At 38.4% G+C, this 21,783-nt stretch overlaps 1 protein-coding gene across 2 annotated transcripts in view; it reads left to right on the top strand.

Annotated features, from left to right (window-relative positions):
• UGGT2 (UDP-glucose glycoprotein glucosyltransferase 2) overlaps positions 1-21,783 on the top strand; it is a 178,217-nt gene that overhangs the window by 72,484 nt on the left and 83,950 nt on the right. For both annotated transcript variants that reach the window (XM_081815115.1, XM_081815116.1), the window contains 5 exons: positions 3,806-3,956; positions 12,920-13,039; positions 13,906-13,991; positions 14,549-14,684; positions 21,448-21,579. In XM_081815115.1, the coding sequence (XP_081671241.1) occupies positions 3,806-3,956; positions 12,920-13,039; positions 13,906-13,991; positions 14,549-14,684; positions 21,448-21,579 (625 nt within the window). The remainder of the gene's footprint in view (positions 1-3,805; positions 3,957-12,919; positions 13,040-13,905; positions 13,992-14,548; positions 14,685-21,447; positions 21,580-21,783) is intronic.

Here is a 21,783-nt window from a genome sequence, read left to right as displayed (position 1 = left end):
GCTGGCCTGCAAGCCTCAGCAGGACAGAAATTCCATCTGTGCTCAGGAATGGTGAAAACGGGTTTAAGAGAGGGAGTAAGTGGTGGGTAGATTTTGGGAAGGTTTTCATAGCAGGAACACTTTGCCCAGTTATTTAGAAAGGCTGCAGGTTATTCAGGAAATACAGCCCCCTTAGCTCCTGCAGCTGGTGGGTAGTGATCTGTGCAACTTGTGACACATTCTGTTCCTCACTGATGTGATCACTAGCTGCATCTCCTCTGAGGCCCTTCAAGGAGGACACGAAAAGATGTGAGGATGTTTATATCTTCTAACATTTTTAGCACAAAATAAATTCCCAGAAAGAAATCAGAACATGGAGAATAAAAATCAGTGTGGATCCTGGAAGAGAATGATTCAGGAAAGAGGAGAAGGAAGGAAAATGTCATGTTCCTGAGGTTATATCCTAGATCCAGAGAGAGGTCCCCTGTGACTAGTATTGCAGAATTACCCGTTTGGGGAAAGAACGGGAGTGAGGAATTATTTTACACTTCTTTCCTACTGCCCATCTCTCCCTGCATTGTGGGTTGTAGAAGACTGATGCAGTCCTTGCCTTCGGACCCTGGAAGTAGTGGGAGGGGCCCGAGCCTCGGTGGGCCCAGCCGGTCGGCACTGGTTGAGTCAAGGCCTGGTCCAAGCCTGGCTCTCATCCCCCGGGGAGGTTAGCTGCAGAAGGCCACGGCCAGGGAGGAAGGCAGGTAGGGCTGAGTAAATTTGAGGAGGTCCATAAATGGTGTCTCACATCTCTACCTTAGAACCACTGACACATCTTTTTCTCTAAGCAATCACCTCAACCACAGATTTGAGCAGACAAACTGGTACATAGTGGATGTTAATCATTTTGATAGCCAAAAAAAAAAAAAAAAAGAAATCATTTTGATAGCCAACCTGTTCTGCTTGAGCTGTGTCCCCACAGCATACCTACCAGAAAGAAAGACATAACAAAGGTGTCTTGATATCCCTACTTGGGTGGTTTTTCTCTGTATCTTAATGAAGTTGTCTGGCTCAGAATCCTTTGGGGCTCTTGATTAAATATGTATTTGTAATGCCTGTAACATTAAAATTCAGTATTATAAAATCAATATTAAAATTGAATCCAGTGAATATCTGAGTGCCTACTATGCTATAGAAACTGGTAGATATTGGGGGTGTAGTGGTGAAGAAGACAGAAATAAGTGGTCTAGTGGGATAACTGATAGTAAATATATAATGATAGTGCAGTAAGTTTACAAAAGATAAAGTGCAGTGCTCTGGGAGTATGTAACTCCAGAGATTTAAACTAGTTCTTGGTGGAACATGGGGACAGTAGAAATGTCAGATTTCTTCAAGGAAGTGATCATTTAAGCTAACACTTAAAGGACAGATCAGGCAAAGTGGGGGGTGGGGGTTCTGCAAGCAGTGACACATTTGAGAAAAGGAAAATCCACTCCTGTGGCCAGGCTGTGGAGTGAGGAGGAGCCAGAAGAAGCTGAGGTCACACAGGTGGGCAAGGGGCAGATTGTGCAACCAGGTTTCGGATTTTCACCTTCCCTCTCTAGGGCAGGAGAAGCCAGTGAAGGGCTCTGAGCAAATCTAAAGATAGTAACTATTTAAAAGAGAAGCATGATAAATTATATTGTTTCAAACTCCAGAGATATAAGGAGTTTTCCTGATAAACAGACCTAGCACATTTAAAGAACCATTTTTTTTAATTGGTAGCCAAAATTCAAGATTTGAAAAGAGCAAGGAAGAAACATGCTTATTGAGGGCAACTGTGTGCCCAGTAGGGAATTAATTTAATCTTAATGCCTTATAAAGTGATTATCACCATTCTCTTTTTTAGACAGGGAAATGAAGACTCAAATGTCACACAAAGATAGGGACACAGCTGGCAAATAGTAGCAGGATTTAAAATCTCATGCTCTTTCCAGTGTACCCCGTAACTCGATCTGGTCTTTCTATTGATGGTTTTTCTTGGAAACTAGATTGAGATTACAAAGATGGTAGATACAAAAGCTATGGAAACTATTAAAGTTCTGTTGCTCCAAAAAAGTGTCTGATCAGTAAGCATCATAAAATTTTAAAAATGGAGAAAACATTGGCAATGCAATCCAGAATTCTTATTTTACAAATAAGAGAATTTAGACTAAAGGGGTTAAGAACTTCAAGAAGCCACACGTGAAGTAGCTAAATCTTATTATTAGAAGGGTGATTTGTGGTATCTAAGCTAGTGCTGTCTCTACCACACTCATCCTCTAATAGATGGGAGGGGAGGCTAAAAAGCGTGCTTTGTAAAGCAGTGGTTAGAACTGCTTAGGATACAGATGTTCAGAGGTAAGTCCTCCAGGCCAACTTGAAATACTTAAAAAAAAAACAACAACAAACTGCTTTTGTAAGAGTTCAGATATTAGATCTTTACTTTTTAAATATAGATCTCTAGGGGCACCTGGGTGGCTCAGTCAGTTAAGCATCTGCCTTGGGCTCAGGTCATGATCCCAGGGTCTTGGGATCGAGCCCACGCGATTCTCCCTTTCCTCCCCACTCCTACTCTCTTGCTATCTCTGTTGCTATCTCTGTCTCTCTCCCTCTCAAATAAATAAAATCTTTTTTTTTTAGGATTTATTTATTCATTTGATAGAGCTCAAGCAAGGGGAGTTGCAGACAGAGGGAGAGGGAGATGAGCCGAAGGCAGATGCTTAACTGACTGAGCCACCCACGTGCCCCTAAATAAAGTAAAATCTTTAAAAATAAAAATAAGTGTAGATCTCTATAGACCTCCCTGAGAATGGTATTCTAAAATCCATATATTGCTTTATTCTGATTCTGTTCATTTCTGAAAAGCGAAGTGATTTCCATGATTGGGTTTTTTTAAGGAAGCAGTTAGGTTAATATTATAAATCTGAATTTTAACACTTGGTTTCAAAAAGTAATAAAGTTCTTTCTTGCCTGGTAAAGTTTTACCTTTTCAAACATAAGCACACTTTACCACAATTGGTAAAGCCTTATCTTTACAGCTACAGGGAGGCACTGTCTTCCCACAACTTTCATATCCCCATTCTGTGCACCAGCTGCGGGACCTGGGCGGGAGACCACCTGTCTGGGCCTAACCTGCACCACTTGGGACTTCTGAGGAGTTGTGAGAGGCGCTCTGTTTGGAAAGAACGTGGCACTTACCTGGCACATGTGGGAGCTTGATCAGTAGGCGTTTAAAGACTCAAACTGCCCAGACTTTTTGCCAGTAGGGTTATTTATTGATGTTGTTATTTTTTAGCAGTAATATTTTCTGTCATGTTTAAAAGCTCTCAGAGTATTATATATATGATTAGAAATTTTTATATGTATTTCAAACAGATGTGAACTTTCATGCTTTAATGGCTCTTTTTCTGTGCTAAAATTTTATATTTTAGGTCCTATTTGAGCTTCCCTTGTTTTCATAGTAGATTTACCAAAATAGTGACCTAGGATATTTTTCCCTTCATTTTTGGCTCACTCAGGGGTGAGCATATTTTCACTTCTTTGCTAAAGAATGTAATAAATATACCTTGTTGCCTTACCTTTTAAATAACAAGATTTTGTCACCACACACAAAAAAGTCAACATGAGTTTACCCTAGGTAACTAATTAGAACTCCTTGTCTTGTTTGTTAATGAGTTTAATAATATTTTTTCCTGCTGTTAATAAAAATACCAGTGGAATTCATTTCTAATGCTTTAAGAAAGCTATAAACTTTAAAGGTTTTTTTTTTTTAATTTGGCAAATCAAAATAAAACTTATTTTTTTTCTTTAAAAGTCTTTTGGATATGCTGAAACTAGAAGGAAAAATGATGAATGGCCTCCGCAATCTTGGGATCAACAAAGAAGATATTAGCAAATTTTTAAAATTAAACTCACATGTTTTGGACCATACCTATGCATTAGATATTAGGCATTCTTCTGTAATGGTAAGTGCTCATGTAATTCCTTGTTTTTAAAACCTTTAGATTTAAGACTTAATATAAAACCAAATATTGGCAGACTTTCAAATAAATTTAAGCATTTTGAAAGAGGTTGCAGAACTCAAAAGAAAAGTAAAAATACGGACTCATCCCCCTCTCATTCTCATATCTTTTCTCCCCCTCTTCCTGTTCTCTGCATTTCCTCTCAAGAGCTCACTCCTTCAGGATCCTTTCCAGCGTTAAAAAAACAAACACACGAACAACCAAGTAACCCCATGAACAACAGCAACAAAACATCAAATAATTAAAATCTGAGGAATGTAAGAATACAACCTACTATCGTGAGAACCTTGCCTGGCCAGCTTACAGGGGCCTCCAAGCGTTCTGGTCTATGCTACCACCTGTGGAAACTGGGAGTCTGCTCACCTCACCCCTGCTTGCAGCGAGGGTGCCGTCCCATCCTCAGTGTGGCCTGTGAGGCTGTCAGTGGCCTTCTCCTTCCTTTCATTTCTTAGACTGTGAAGTACTCCTCTCACCACTTTCCCTTCTCTCTTTTGCCAGGGAAGCAATGTTTCCCCTCTCTATCCAGTCAACTCCCACTCTTTCTTCAGGTTTTGCTCCAAACAGTACTTCCTGAGAGAAGCTGACCTCAACTACCCAGATTAGAAGGTGTTTTCATATAGGCATTGTATTGAGGAGCCCCAGGATCAGCCTCAGGCTCAGTGATATGCTAAAGAGACTCAGGAAGCCTCACAATTGTTAGACCCTTTGGTTACAATCTATTAGAGCAGCAGAGGGAGAGAGAGCATGAGGCAAAGGCCAGAGGAAACCAGGCGGGAGTTTCCAAGAAGCTGCTCCTCACGGAGTCGTAGATAACATGCTTGATTTCATGTGTGACAATCCGTGCCGGGCTAGCCTGACCCGGGAGTTCAGGGTTCGAAAAGGGGTCTGTCGTATGGGAATGTAATGCCTGTGTGACTGATCTCAGTCACTGAAGCTCCAGACCCTCTGAGGAAAAGCGGGTATTCATCCTCATGTTCACAGAAACTCCCATGCAGCAGGACCCTCAGCATGGGAGGAACTGTATCAGAACATTTCAAGAGTGAGTTCTCAGAAGCCAACCTAGAGAACCTTTGTCACAGAAACAGGCCCTTCTAGGGAATGTGCAAGGTGTGAGCAAGCTGGCCCGCCGAGTTAACCCTTTCTACCCCTCCACATACACACACGTGTGTGTTTGTATATATACATATTTATTATGTTACAGAACTACCAGTCCTTCCGTATTTTGGTAGGACTTTGCACAGTGAATTATTATAATTTTATAATTTTGTCCTATGATTCTTTGATGTCTTTGTTTCTTACTAGACTATATAAACTTCTTGAAAGTAGGAATTTTATCCATTTTTTTCTCACCATTATGTCCTTGGTTTTAGTAGGTACTCAATAAACATAAGTATTCTTTGAACAAATAAGTAAATATCTCAAACCAACATAAAACATAATTTGTAACAGTGAAACTCTGAGAACATTCTAATTACAGCACAATCAATATAAATATGTCCATATCACCATTATGATTTAACAGTGTAAAAAAGTATAACTATTAGAAATGAGAAAATAAAAGTATTATGTGACAGATTATATAACTAAAACTCCTCCAAAACAGCATTTTAATTAATAAGACCTTAGTAAAATGGGTTTGAAGTGACAGTAAACAGGTCAAAAGCTTTATTTCCAAAAACCATTTGGAAAACACGGTGATTTATTCATAATAACATAAAAATTCAGATACCTTGATAATATCTTTACTACGTAATAATCTTAATAACCAATAATAAAACTACAGCTTAACTGAGGAAATGCAGAAAGATAGAAGGACGCCTGGACAGAGTATTAATTGGCGCAGACTTGGAAGCAGCTGTGGCTGTGGCGTCCTTCCCGCGTTTATAAATTTTGATCTAAGTAATTTCCCTGGAAAGTACCATCAAGAAATAGTAGGAAATGGGGGCGCCTGGGTGGCTCAGTCGTTACGTGTCTGCCTTCGGCTCAGGTCATGGTCCCAGGGTCCTGGGATCGAGCCCCGCATCGGGCTCCCTGCTCCGCGGGAAGCCTGCTTCTCCCTCTCCCGCTCCCCCTGCTTGTGTTCCCTCTCTCGCTGTGTCTCTCTGTCATATAAATAAATAAAATCTTAAAAAAAAAAAAAAAAGAAATAGTAGGAAATGGAGAAAAGTATTTATTCCCAAAGATATGATCATTGCTGCATATTCTTAAAACCAAATAGAAATGAGTTAAGTATATAACAGAAATATTGTAAATTGTGTATCCATGTGCTTGGGTATATTATTCAGACATTAGAATCATGCTTATAATCATGCTTCAGCAACCAGGAACAATGACTGTGCTCTCATGTTAAGTAAGAAACACAGACTTACATGATATATCATGTGTAAAGATGGACAGAAGATCCAGAGGAAATAAAATGTTGTTATTAATGGGTGATGTGGTTTAATAGGTACTTGTGGGGTTTTTTTTTTTTCATGCTCTTCTGTAAATTCCAAATTTTTAGCAATGGGTATGTATGACTTACATGATCAGAAAAAAAAAAAAAAAGGGAAAAAAAACCTCTCTGACCATCCTGCTAATCGTCTCATGTAAAAATTTAAGGGATTTTCTTGGAAATGTCCAGTTATTACAGTTACTTTTGTCCTACCCAACCAGCCTTCCCACCTACAAATTTGGTCCTCCCTCCAAGAATCACAGAAAGATAACAGCACCAAAGAAATGCTGTATATTCCCTGAGGGATAAAGACCTTAGACTCAGGGCAAGTTACATAAGTTCTGAGTTAGTTACCCTTGTATTTTCTAGAGCACTAAGTGCCTTGTTATAAATATTTATCTATCCTTACTGTGTTTTCCTGCTCTTTAGACCATCTTCTCTCATTGGCTGGATTTTACTTTGACTTGGATACCTTTAAGCTCAGTTAACAAACGTGTTCTCTAAAAATGTTTTATCAGAAAAAGGAATGACCATGTTAGTAATCTTAATACTTTGGGACTTTTATTTTAAGCCTTTATGCTTTTAAACATTTGTAGAAGAGCACTGGGAGCATGGGCCACGGTAAGGAAAGGAGGGCCGTAAGTTTCAAGACTACACTGAAGAAGAAAGGCATCTATGAGGAAACTTTGCAGCTCCATTCATAAAGTAACACCCTGGTCCCCCCAGGTTGGCAGAGGCCCGTCAGCGCCAGGGAGGAGCAGCCCTGCTGCTGTCCCCATCGCCCACGCCTGGTCCACTGCCCCACTGCTCTGCTGTGAGGGCTCGGACTCTGGCCCAGCTCTTGGGCGCCTGAGGAGGCGTTCTTCTCCATTCCCGCTAAGAGTGTCAGGAAGTAATTTTTTATTGAGGTAAAAAATATATAAGATACGCTCTTTTAACCTTTTTAAGTGTATGACTTGGTGGCATTAAATACTTACACAGTATCATAAAATCATCACCATGATCCATTTTTCCAGAACCTTTTCATCATTCCAAACAGAAACTCTGTACCCATCAAGCAGTAACTCCCCACTCCCTTCTCTCAAGCTCCCTGGTAACCTCGGTTCTACTTTCTGTCCCTATGAATTTGCCTTTTCTGAGTGCCTCATAAAAGTGGAATGTTTGTCCATTTCAGCCTGGTGCATTTCATTAGGCTTACTGCTGTCAAGGTTCATCCATGTTGTAGCATGTATCAGAATTTTATTACTTTTTAAGACTAAATAATAACTTAATTTTTAAAATATTTTTTTGCATACTATTAAGAGCAGTTTTGTGTCTTAATTAAATGCTTTTACTTTTCCACTTGGAAAGTGCCTGCTTTCAGTAGATAATTATTTGTGATACTTTATTCTGTAGATTCCTTTAAAAAAAATTAACTGACACAGGGCACCTGGGTGGCTCAGTTGGTTGAGCATCCTATTCTTGGTATCAGCTCAGGTCTTGATCTCAAGGTCGTGAGTTCAAGGCCGGTGTTGGGCCCCACACTGGGCAAGGAGCCTACTTGAAAAAATAAAATTAACTGCACAAAATGCAGAGCCCTGAGTTCTGAGCACTCTTTTCACCTTGGTCTGTTAGAGCAGCAAAATTAATTCACACTTAAGATTGATTTTTGCTTCATAGCATTTGCTACCACCCAATATGATATGCATTTATTATGCATTTATTTGTTTATGTATACTCTCCTTCCAGTAAATGTAAGCTCCACAAAAACCAGGACTTTGTTAAATATCTTCAACATCCATCAGGTCCTATCACATAGGAAGCACACAGAAAATCTGTTGGACATCTTAATGCTAAAACAGAGCTATTCAAGAATGAAAGCAATACTTTGCTTTTAATTCTTTTTCACCCCCTGGATCTGTCCCTCCACTTTTTGTCTTTACAGAGAAAGTTGAGTCACTGAATTACATTACTTCTGACCTCTGTATTTATACCCTTCCCAAAAACAAACCTTGGCAGTTTATTTCTTAAAAGTTGCTTGCTTAACAGTTGAGTAAAAACTCAAGGGAGTCATTGGGTATTCTCCCATCCCTGGTTAACCATTCTAGGTTTCTCTGTCCCAGATATCAGAAGACACAATTTAAATTTTATATAGTTTTATTTCCTGTTTTTAGCCTTGCCATGGTACCTCAGGTTTCACTTGTATTTAAGTCAGTAAAAACAGCCATATGATTATATGTTTGGCTCCTTTGGATTGTAATTCCTTTTCAGTCCACAGTGGTGGGGGCTTTGGTCATATTCCACCTAAATTACCCCTGCCCCTAGTTGCAGTTTTCTGTTTTCTATCCTGTGATGTTCATGCTCTAGTCATATTCCTGAGGTGCTTATGATCATTTTAATTTCCTTTTCCTTAAAGTTCCCAAGTCATCCTAGCCATTTGTTATTCTCTCAAAACAGTTCTAATTCTTCATTCTTGTCACCAAGATGACAGTGATAAGATTCAAAACTAGTAAACACCAACCAGCACAGGCAGAGGAAATGAATTCTTTATCTAGGTTAAGGATGTAACTTGCTATTGAAAATGAGCCCCACAATCTATAACAGCAATTTCCCGTCCAAGCCCCATAATGATGTAAATCAGCTCACCACAGATACTGGGTTTATCCCTGGACTCATAATTTGGTTCCATTGATCTATATCTTCCCCTTATGCAAACACCACACTATTTGATTACTGTAGCTTTGGAGTAAGTTTTGAAATTTGGAATTTTGAGTCCTCCAACTTTTTTCTTTTTCAAGATTATCTTGGCAGTCCTAGGACCCTTGCCTTTCATTATGAATTGCATCATCAGCTTGTCCATTTCTGGAAAAAAGACAGTTGGAATTTTTATTGAAATTTCATTGAATACATAGATAATTTAAGGAATATCGCTATTTTAATATATTAAGTCTTCTGATCCATGAATATGGGATGTCTTTCCATTTATTCAGATCTTCTTTATTATCTTTCAATGATGTAGCTTTTGTAGCTTTCAGTATACAAGCCTCATACTTGTTAAACCTCTTTCTAAGTATTTTATCCTTCCTGATGCTATTGTAAATAGAATTGTTTTTCTTATGTTTATTTTAGGATTTTTCAGTGCCTCTGAATTTTTTGTTGAAAACTAGGCATTTCGAATATTACAGTATGGCACTTCTGAAAGTCAGATTCTTACCTTCCCTGGGGTTATTGTTGCTGTTTGCTGTTGTTTTGATTACTTGTTTAGTGACTTCTCTGAACTAATTTTGTAAAGCCTGTATTCTTTCTTATGTGTGGCCACAGAAGTCTCTGTTACGTTCACCTAGTCATCTATTCAGTATGAGACACAGATTTACTTAAATGCCCGGACCCCAAAAGCTTCCCAGTCTTGCATAGGGGCTGTGTGTGTGTGTGGCAGATGGAGAGGGAGCAGTCCACGTCGGACCCTCAGCCAGGCAGCTTGCATCCCCCTTAGCCTTCACTTGTCGCTTGCACAGAGCTTCAGAGTAAACCAGAGGAGGGAACTTGGGGCTTCTCAGTCTTCCCTGGGCTTGTGCATGGCCTTTTAGAATCCCAAGAATATGTCAGAACTTCTCAAAGCCCTGTTTCCCAAAACCTCTCATTCCCCAACCTTTCCTCACTAGATTTTGGTTGCTCTGCTTTCGTCCCAACTGTTTTCTATTGCTGCAGGCAGGAGCGACTAAAACATTTGCCCATAATTGTTTTCCACAAAATGGGGTAGCAGCTCTAACACTGTTATGAGTTAGGCAGGATAAAGACAAGCCTTTTTAGTGGGTTTTCTAGGGAGTCACCAGACAGTTCAAACAAAAACTAAAATTCTTTCAGAATGAGGTCCATTCTGTTTTCTCCAATATTGATACTGGAATTCAGGCTGTCATTTTCAAGGCTACTGATAAGCTTGGGAGCACGAGGTGAGACTAGGATAAGTTTCACACCACATATCTCACAGTTCTGACTGAGATTCAGCCCTTTTTCTTGAATAAATGCTCTCAAGGTTGCTGTAAGCTTTTGGTTAGTTTTCATAGTTCTTAAAATGTTGAGTTCCCCCCAATATTCTAATTTCTTACTGCTTTTGTGTCAGGGTGGAGTTTTGAAATTCCTTACTCAGCCATTTTAGCTGATGTCACTCCCTAGAGAAAACCCAAAAGATGTAAATTTCAAGTCTTTTAAGTTCTTCACTTCTCTCAGAAATTCATCCTCTAACACCATGACCCATCTTGTGTCCATTTGCTAACTTAGTGTAGCTCCTTGGACAGTGAGGAAATCGTCTTATAAGTTCTAATCTATTAATGACAATATCTTTTATTCAATATCTTGGTAGCCCAGTAGATACAAAGGCCAGAGTTATGGCCAACAAAACTAATGGCCATATATCATTGGAATATCAGTGCCAGGTCTGCAAGCAGCTTTGTGAGGCCACTCTTCCAGTTATTGTTGCTGCTTCTGTAAATTTACTTGAGAGTAAAAAATGGGCAGTTCAGTCTCTGGGCCTATGCAAAGCGATTTCAGTCTTCTCTCTGAAGTCGTTGCCTCTGACGTGGTTAAACACTCCCCAAAACCTCATGTCTGGACCATTGTAGAGGCCACCTGATTTCTTGGGCACCACTGGTCTCCTCTCTCCTCTCCTCTGGGCCTTTCAGTGGCACTTGCTAGACCGCATGCCTGTGTCATTCATCTCTCTCACCCTTCATTTTGATTTTGCATTATTTCTTTTCTTTGTGCACTTTAGTTAATATACATTCTATTGATCTGTCATCCAGTTGACTAATCATGGTCTTCCTCCATGTCCAGTCTGCAGTTAAATCTTCTTTAGAAGTTCTTACAGTTCTTAATTACAGAGTTTTAAAATCTAGAATATCCCTTTGGCTCTTCGTGTGATGGATTTTTAGTTATCTTAACATTTTCCATCTATTTTTTCTTTTTAAAATATATATATTAATCGTAGTTATTTTAAAGTCCTTGTCTAAGTCCCTTTGTATTGTCTGGTATTTCTCTTTCATTTTAATATTTGGTCCTTTTTTTTTTTTTTTTTTTGCATGGCAGTTTTTGGTAGGAGCCCGAAATTGCCTATGTAAAGTTACAGAAGCAAATGCTTGTCAGGTTTGCTGCGGCAGCCTGAGTACCAGACCTCACCTGGCTCTGTTGAGGCATGTTTCTGGGCTTTGTGGGAGCTCTTCCACTTTGTGTCTTACTCCTGGGAGCTAGCCCTGTCAGTTTCTCAAAGTACAGTGTTTGCCAAAGTCTTAACACTTCGGACTTCAACTTCTGTCTCCTTACTGTGTAGTGGTTTTGTTTTGTTTTGTGTTTTGTTTTTTATTTTTTTGGTTTTTTTTGGTGGTGTTGGGGCCAGGATGTTGCCATGGGTGCGTGCAGGTTCCTAGTCAGCAAATGAGAGGAATTTGTAGAGAGACGGGACTGTCTGGTTTCTTTCCTGCACTTTCCCCCTCTCCTGCATTTCCCTGCCCCTTTAACTCCTAACATTTAGGCAACCCTAATTTTGACTCCTGTCTTTCCAGCCCAATATGACTGTCACTTGCTGTTTGAATGAGTTATTCCAAGCTGCAATTTGGAAAATGTCCCTAGGGACAGAATTGAGGTGAACATGGAGCTTGTCTCCTATGCTTCCTGCCTTCAAGGATTGTAACTCCTTCACTCTTGATAATTGGTTGACCCTACCTCCATGCGTCTGAACAGTGGTTTATATGTTTTCCCCAGTTCTTAGCATTCTTTCAGGCAGGCGGCTTAGTCTAGTATAAACCGTTAGCTCTTGGTTAGAATCAGACATCCAAGGTGTCATGTTTTATTTTCCTTATGTCTAAGGGTTAAAATTTTTAAATCTTTTTTTTTAAAAGATTTTATTTATTTATTTGACAGAGAGAGAGAGACAGCGAGAGAGACCTGACTGCCTCCTATACTGCTGATAATTAAGATAAACACTTAATCTCTGTCAAGTGGTTTATGGAGAGTAATTTTTATAATATTTTATTTTTGATATGAAAAACATGAATAGAAGAAGTCAGTTCTGGGAGGAGGGTCAGGCTTAATCTAAAAGGCCATGGGAATATAAAATTGTTGCACATAATATATTTCTTAATTTAAAGAATATTCAACTGGCTTCTTATATTTAATCAGAAATATAGAAATCTTTGTGTATTTTTACTTTGAAAGAGTGAAAACTGGCTTTGAAAATGACTTAAGTGGAGCGCCTGGGTGGCTCAGTCAGTTGAGCGTCTGCCTTCGGCTCGGTTCATGATCCTGGGGTCCTGGGATCGAGCCCCGCATCAGGCTCCCTGCTCAGCAGGAAGCCTGCTTCTCCCTCTCCCTCTGCCTGTAACTCTGCCTGCTTGTGCTCTCTATCTCTCTGTCAAATAAATAAATAAAATCTTAAAAAAAAGAAAAATGACTTAAGTATTAGCTTAATATAGCGTTCACAGATTTTTGGATTCTTCTCTAGTGGATTAATGACCTAGAAAATGATGAGTTGTATGTCACATGGCCTGCAAGTTGCCAGGAGCTTCTGAAGCCCGTGTTCCCTGGAACTATACCTTCCGTAAGGCGTAATTTTCATAATTTGGTGAGTTTTATATGACATTTTGTATACATCTTTTATAAAGGTAACAGCATTCTTTTTGGATTAGCCTGTTCTTGGTGAATAGACATCTGTGTAATACGGAGGGAAATACTTGCCTGATGCAGCAAGCTTGAGGTGGCATTGGCCAACGAGACCTCCAAAGCCAGCGATGCCACAAAGCTGCCTCTTCTTATTTAGATGTGCTTTTATAGTTCCGATGTGAAATTGATGAGTTACGTTCACATTTTCTGAAAGGAATTTGATTGAACTTTTTTCCTTCTGTGTTCTAAAGAACTAATTAAAGATTAAAGTTTAGTACATTTCAGGGGAAAATTCGTGGATCTCACTTTATCATCTGTGTGTATGAGTTCACTCTTATAATATTAAATAACCTGATACAACTGTGAAATGTGCAGAAAACACTTAGCTGGGGCTTTATTTTTTCTCCACAAAGAAAGTGAATATGTTATTTCCTACAGCAGTGTAGAGTAAGCAGTTATATTAATGCTATTTTTTTCAAAATTCAATTACTATCTTTTAAAAAAAAATACAGAAAATCCAATGCACATTCAGAATAAGGTATTTCACTTGTTATTAAAAAGGTTTACTTTGTGCTGTGCTTCCAAAAAAAGGATGAGTGATCTGATATTAAATTCTATGTGTTATTCAGATGTGCAGCTTTTAGAAATCCTTCATTACCTATGAAATTCTTTCTTATATAGAATTCTTTAGAATTGCTGAAAATTTCTTTTAAAAAAGATTGCACCTTGAATTTCATACTTTTAGTGACAGAAACTAAACTAAACTTGAATTTCATGAAAATTCCAAAATGTTAAAATAGTGATTATAAACTATCTACTTTCTTTTAGGTTCTGTTTATTGATCCTGCTCAAGAATATACCTTGGATTTTATAAAACTTGCTGAACTTTTCTATTATCATAAAATTCCTCTTAGGTAATTGTCAATTTATAACATTAAACAGCTAAAGGAAATCCAGTGATGTTCATGTTGTGCCATAGAGTATTGCACGGAGTATTCATGTGGAATTCAAAGCAGTGGTGGGTGGTCTTTAGCGCCTGACACAACATGGTTGTGCTGTGAAACATCATTTACCTTTATGGTAGACTCTGTTAGTCAAAGCTGCTTAGTAATCTCGTTAACCCTGTTCATTTCCTGAGAGAATGATCTGATCACTTTGGGTGCTTAAAGATGGATCCATTTCCCTGAGGTTGCGTTAAGAGTATACTTTCCCTTTATTTTTCTGGAAAAACATGGTCATTTGATAATATCACCACCAGAGAGAGTTTGACAGTTTGGAGGAATCCATTACACAGACAGATGTTGGTGACTAGACATTACAAATCAAACCATTTCAAATATAATACTCCCTCTTCCCCCCCTATTAACACATTCTATCCATCTAGATGTTATAGGCTAGTAATGTTGAAAAATCGTGTTGGTTGTGATCCAAGGAGTAGTTGTGACATTCCTTATTCACCTTCTTTTCCCAGAATTGGTTTTGTGTTCATTGTTAACACAGATGATGAAGTTGATGGAGCAGATGACGTTGGCATTGCTCTTTGGCGAGCTTTCAAGTATATTGCAGAAGAACGTGATGTATCACAAGCGTTTATTTCCATAGTACAAGTGAGTGCACTAGGTATAATTTCTTTAGACTGTACAGTGGGTTTTTCTGCATTATTACTGTAATTATCATTTATTATTTTTATCTTTCAGAGTTTATAAAAAACAATCATGGGGATTAATACAGACGATGAATTTGATTCTTGCAACTCCCAGTTGAAATACATAATGTTGTCCCCACTTTATAAATTAGGCAACTGACACTCTGCCAAAATAGATGAATTTGCTTGAGTTCCTCCAGCTGCTAATAGAATTTAAATTGTATATATAAGTTTAGAGGAAAACATACTCAGAGAAAATGATGAGTCAGGGAAGAATTCCTGAACCAGGTCTTGAAAAAATCATGAATAAAAAAGATTACTGCAAACTTAAATATTCTAAATGACAAGGTATGCAGACCCTTCCTAGAGAATTTCAAAGGAGAAGGAGATCACTTCATGACAGCAAATTAGGTGGAAATAGCAGGATGGGTACTGAATTTGACAAAGAGATTGTATAAAAAAAAGTTAGAAATTGGCAAGAACTTAAAGAACAATAAGAAATGGGAAGATTATCTCATAATTGAGGTTTTGAAACTATTATGGCCCATTGTGGAAACAGATGTATTGAAGAACTGTATTATTATTAAGAAAGTCAGACCATAGCTTAAAAACTAGCTTTTGGGGCTCCTGGGTGGCTCAGTCGGTTAAGCAACTGCCTTCGGCTCAGGTCATGATCCCAGGGTCCTGGGATTGAGTCCCCCATCGGGCTCCCTGCTCCGCGGGAAGCCTGCTTCTCCCTCTCCCACTCCCCCTGCTTGTGTTCCCTCTCTCTGTGTGTCTCTCTCTGTCAAATAAATTAATTTTAAAAATCTTAAAAAAAAAAACAAACTAGCTTTTGTTCATTTTAAAATTCATTGGTCTTTTTGCTTTCACCCACTATTATAACAAGGAATGATTCTTCAAAGTGAGAGTGTGAAATTACAGAAGCCCTGTATACTCCCTGCCCTGCTTCCATAGTTCCTGGGAAAACCACTGAGTACCTCATGAACTCAGTGTCCTGCCGCGCAGAAACTACCAGAGCCTCAGTGACTTGGGGATACACTTTGTTCTGTAAAATAGTGCTGTGGATTACGTGTCAATTTTGTATCTCAGGCTATTACTTTTATTAACTGATTGGTGTAAGAATTTATAAGGGACTTAGACTGACATAGCTTTTATTGCAGTCTGGCCACCTTATCGTGAAAGGATCAGTATGATAGTCAAAACTAAGAAACTTGAAGACCTTTTGAAATTCTCCTTACCTAAGTTATCTTAATTCTCTCTATTGACTCTCTATTCTGGAAGCGCTTTGTATCAGACATAAATTTGCATGTGAATTCATACTTCGCAATCACTGGCCTTTTGAATTATCTACTGTGATGTTCAGCATAATACTGTAATATCTTGGAAGACCAAATTATACTTGAAACCATAGGTTTCCATACAACGCAGCATGAAAAGTATTAAATATGTGCTATAGCCTACAAGTTGTACTAAGCAATTAGGGGAAAAATGTGTGAGGAAGGAATATTTATAGCATACTAGAATCCGCGAGGGTCTGAAGTGTGCAAATGTCGGTGGTTATTCAGACTATGTATGCTTCAACCCTAAAATTTTTGTAACCCATAGAAAACCAAAACATGATTGAGCTAACATCCTATTGGGAATGTATTGTATTGTATCCTTCAGATGACTTAGCTTCACTAATTTAGAATAATTTGAGCAAAATCTAGTCTTTTACTAAAATATGTGAATTATAAAATCTCTTTAATATTTTTTCATTACTTTCAATGAGCAAATTATTTTATCTAAGTTAGGTAATTTGAAAATATGGTGTCAGGAGAAAGAAGAATGTAGAAGGTCAAAATTATATGAAAATTTTTGACATGTGATGGAGAATTATGATAGAGTAAGTACAGTATTTATATGGTAAAACAATCAGACTATGTATCTCAGCTCTTCAGAGTGGCTATGCAAATTTACTAATTTAATTTTCTCTTCCTACCTTGCAAGATTAAGATTAAAAAAAATGTTGGGTGCCTGGGTGGCTCAGTCATTAAGCATCTGCCTTCAGCTCAGGTCATGATGCCAGGGTCCTGGGATCGAGCCCCACTTCAGGCTCCCTGTTCAGCAGGGGGGCCTGCTTCTCCCTCTCCATTCCCCCTGCTTGTGTTCCCTCTCTCGCTGTCTCTCTCTCTCTGACAAATAAATAAATAAAATCTTTAAAAAAAAAGATTTAAAAAAATGTATGTCATGTACTTGATGAATATTTGTTGAATGCATGTTTGAGAATGCAGAAGTACTTTAAGCCTTCAACATTTGTTTATGATGGGGTAATTGACAACAGATGAACCATCTCACAGTAAGCAAGTATAAAACTGGACAAAATACATGAAAGAAGTCGGTTTTCAGAAGTTGAACAAGAGCTAACACAAACTATTATCCTTGCAAAAAGATTGAAATAAAAATATTCACAGGTAGAGATGGAGAGAATTCTTGCTGCGTCAAAAGAAATACTAAAGGAAATCCTTCAGGCTAAGAGGAAGCGACACCAGATGGTAACTCACATTCACAGGAAGAAATGAAATGGTAGCTGTAAATAAAATGTAAATATATGGGTACATACAAAAAAAAAAAAAGAATATATTCTCTTGCGTTTAAATTGCACAAGTTTGAAGAAAACAAATTTTAACATAGATATAATACATATAACAATAATTGTACAAAGGAACAGAGGATTAAAGTAAATCTATTTTGGAACTTAAAATTCGATATTTTGTCAACATAAAGTTAGGATTAGGAGGGAGTAGATTGTAGTAAATTGGCACAACTGGATATCCACAAGCAAAATGATGAAACTGGATCCCTATCTTATACCATACACAAAGGTCAACTCAAAATGGATTAAAAAGTTGAAGATAAGACCTGAAACTGTTGCCTGAAAGAAAACAGGGGGTAAGCTCCTTGACATTGATCTTAGCGATGATTTTTTTTGGATTTGACAACAAAATCAAAGGCAACAAAAGCAAAAATAAACGAGATTTATATCAAAATAAAATGTGTCTGCACAGTAAAGGAAACCATCAATGCAACGAAATGGCAAATGTGGAACAGGAGAAAATATTTGCAAACTACCTATTCAGTAAGGAGTTAATGTCCAAAATACACAAGGAATACATATAACTCAATAGCAAAAAAAAAAAAGTAACCCAATTAAAAAATGGGCAATAGATCTGAATGGACATTTTTCCAAAGAAGACATACAGATGACCAGCAGGTATATGAAAAGGTACTCAACTTGATTAATCATCAGGGAAATGCAAATCAAAACCCACAGTGAGCTGTCACCTCACACCTGTAGGGGGTTGTGTTACCAGACAAATAAGATGACAAATGCTGGCACGATGCAGAGAAAAGGGAACCCTCTGAGAATATAACTGGTACAGCCATTATGGAAACAGTCTGGAGCTTCCTCAAGAAATTTAAAATAGGATGATAGTATGAACCAGCAACCCACTTCAGCTGTTTCCAAAGGAAATGAAATAAATGAAATCAGTATCTCAAAGAGTTATCTGTACTCCCATGTTTGTTGCAGCATTATTCACAATCACCAAGGTATGGAAATGACTTTGTATCCATCAGTGGGTGGATGGACAAAGAAAATGTGTGGTATATTTGTATACATACCTCAGAATATCATTCAGCCTTTAAAAAGAAGGAAATCCTGCCATTTGTGACAACATGGATGAACCTGGAAAGCATTAGGCGAAGTGAAATATATCAAAGAAAGATGAATACTGTATAATATCGTGTATGTGGAATCTAAAAAAGCTGAACCCTTAGAGAGTAGAAAAGTGATTGGTCCGGGGGTGGGCGAAATGGGGAAATGTTGGTCAGAGGTACAAACTTCCAATTATGAGAGGAATAAGTTGGGGCACCTGGGTGCCTCAGTCGTTAAGCGTCTGCCTTCGGCTCAGGTCATGATCCCTGGGTCCTGGGATCGAGCCCCGCATCGGGCTCCCTGCTCGGCGGGAAGCCTGCTTCTCCCTCTCCCACTCCCCCTGCTTGTGTTCCCTCTCTCGCTGTGTCTCTCTCTGTCAAATAAATAAAATCTTAAAAAAAAAAAAACAAGCTCTGGAGATCTCATGTACAGCATGGTGACTGTGGTTGATAATGCTGTACTGTATAATTGAAATTTGCTAAGAGTAGAATTTTAATGTTCTCACCAAAAAAGAAAGAAAAATATGTGTGAGGTGCTGTATATATTAGTTATTTCAATGGTGGGAGTCCCCTCACGCGGTGTGCATTTATCAAGCCATCATGTTGTACACTTTAAATGTATTGCTGTGTTATTTGTCAGTTATGCCTTAATGAAGCTAAAAAAGGGAAAAATAAATTTTATATGAAGAAGTAAAGACCCCAGGTTGCTATTTTTGCTTACCAAGTTATATAACAGTTTTAAAATTTGTAAAATGTATAAGAAGATTGAATCATTATATATCTAAGTGGCTTATGCTAGACATTCTAGCTGCCTGAGATAGCTTAAGAATATCTACTATTTGAAAATGACTAATTTGTAAGATGACTAATATCAGTAACTTTTCATATATAATTTTTGCCTTATTCAAAATCACATTTTTTCTAATCATTTTTTACAGAAGGCTAAAATTTTTGCTTTTTGTTTTTTTAGTTACTAAGATCATAGCATGCTCGGCTTGATTATGAGGAGGAAACTTGCCTATAAATTGAGAAGCTTGTAAAATTAAACTGTGGGACCTAATTATAGGACTGAGGCTTTTCTTCAAGGAATAGGTCACTAGGTTTACAGTGAGAAAAGGAAAAGGTTATCATGAGGAATAGTGTGGGGCTTCCGTCAGGCCGCATATGAGGACTGTCTCTGGCAATAATGACTTAAGTGAATTGGGACTCAACATTTTTTTTAAGACTTAATTGACATTTGCGAGAGAGAGAGAGTGTGTGTGTGTGTGTGCGTGCGTGAGCGCAAGCAGAGGGAGAGGGAGAAGCAGGCTCCCCGCTGAGCAGGGAGTCCCCCTTGGGGCTCAATCCCAGGACCTTGGGATCATGACCTGAGCCAGAGGCAGACATTTAACAAACTGAGCTACCCAGGCGTCTTCAAAATAACATTCTTAACTGATGCAGGTTTCCCCCGCTTCTGAGTAGAGCATTCCTATGAAACCTCTGTAATAAGCCCAAATGGCGTAAAACAGCAGTAATCATCAGTTGATATGGAAAAATTTTTTAGCATTTTCCAGAACCAAAAAATAACCTCTTTTAGGCTTTTCTGACATCTTAGGACACATCTTGCTAATGATATGCACAGAATAAATTGAAAGAAAGCACAGATGTTCACAGACATGGTTCAAGCTCTGGATCCCGAGTTGTAGTTCCTGGGGAAGGAGCATGGCGGGGCCAATCACACTGCAAAACAAACACTAAATGTTATTTTCACTTTCTACCATTTTTCATAAAAATGAAAATCCTCTTTGGATTTCTTTTGGTTAGTGAAAACAGATACTGATGTCACTCTCTTAAAAGAAAAGTAGCCTAACATGATCTTTTGAGAAGTGAGAGACACCTGTATATCAAAATGGTACTTGATGGTGTTTGTAAGTACAAGTTTCTTCTGCTTGGGAAGTTTTCCCCCAGAATGCCTTAATGCTAACTCAGTGTTCATATTTATGTCTCAGTTGAGTCATCTGCTCGGAGATGCCTTCTCTCTCGATGCAGAGCTGTCCCTTACCCCATGCCTAGCAGAGAGCCTGGGGCATAGTAGAGGGTCTATAATGAGGGAGAAATGAAGCAAGAAAATAAAGGAGCTACAGTTTACATCATGCCACTGTGCTTACAACATCTGAGCAGGGGGGGGAAGAATGGAGGTACAGAGGAAACCTAGTTAAGGTCTTTACTGGAGAGCAATCAGGAATGAAAATAAAGCCTTTCTGAAATAAGCCATTTAAAATATTTTATATAGGGGTGCCTGGGTGGCTCAGTCGGTTGGGTGTCTGCCTTTGGTTCAGGTCATGATCCCGGGGTCCTGGGATTAGGCTCCATGTCTGTCCGGCTCCCTGCTCAGCGAGGAGCCTGCTTCTCCCTCTGCCTGCTGCGCCCCCCGCTTGTGCTCTCTGTCACTATCTCTGTCTCTCTCTCTCTCTCAAATAAATAAATAAAATCTTTTAAAAATATATTTTATATATACCTTTTTAAATGAAGGGAGCCGGGACACCTGGGTGGCTCAGATGGTTAAGCATCTGCCTTCAGCTCAGGTCATGATCCCAGGATACTGGGATCGAGCCCCACATTGGAGACTCTGCTCAGCAGGTAACCTGCTTTTCCCTCTCCCTCTGCCACTCTCCCCTGCTCGTGCTCTCTCTTTCTCTCTCAAGTGAATAAATAAAATCTTAAAAAAAAGAAAACGAAAGGGAGCTATTATTTTGCCGGGAATCACAGTGTCTAGTTTGATCAAAATGGACCATAACATAAATTTGTTCTGGTATTTTGAAAGCTATAGAATATTCACAAAACTATTTCTATTGGGAGATGATATATTGTGTGGTTAAAATGATTTATCTGTGTGGGTGGGGGATGTGTGTATATATGTACATATGTGGTATACTTAGAACTTACAAAGTATAAAGTATATTTTATATAAATCTGCATGCTCAGGGAAAGAAAGAAAACTAATTGCCATAAGATGAAAATTAATTATAAGATCTTTATTTCTACAGATGTACCAAAAAGTGAAGAATGACAATATGCTCACTGTAGACAATGTGAAGAGTGTTCTCCTAAATCTATTTCCAGATGCTAATATTTGGGATATTTTGGGAATTCATTCTAAATATGACAATGACAGAAAGGTAAGTTGAAATGCAAATTTTCAAAAATATGATCCAAGAAACTTTCACTATAATCTCATGAATAAATGATCTCAATATAGTTAACTCATGATTTGGGTTTTAGACCCTCAGAAAGAAGGGAAGTTTAACACCTCTGAATGATGCAAGTTGTATACGAGTACTCAAATTGCCATTGTTAACCTTTTGAAAAATATGAGAGACGAG

The sequence above is a fragment of the Leptonychotes weddellii genome, chromosome 3, assembly GCF_054177405.1.
Source record: "Leptonychotes weddellii isolate Sample4059 chromosome 3, ASM5417740v2, whole genome shotgun sequence".
Taxonomy (NCBI): domain Eukaryota; kingdom Metazoa; phylum Chordata; class Mammalia; order Carnivora; family Phocidae; genus Leptonychotes; species Leptonychotes weddellii.
The sequence above is the reverse complement of the archived record's forward strand: the minus strand, read 5'-3'. Positions and strand labels throughout refer to the sequence as shown.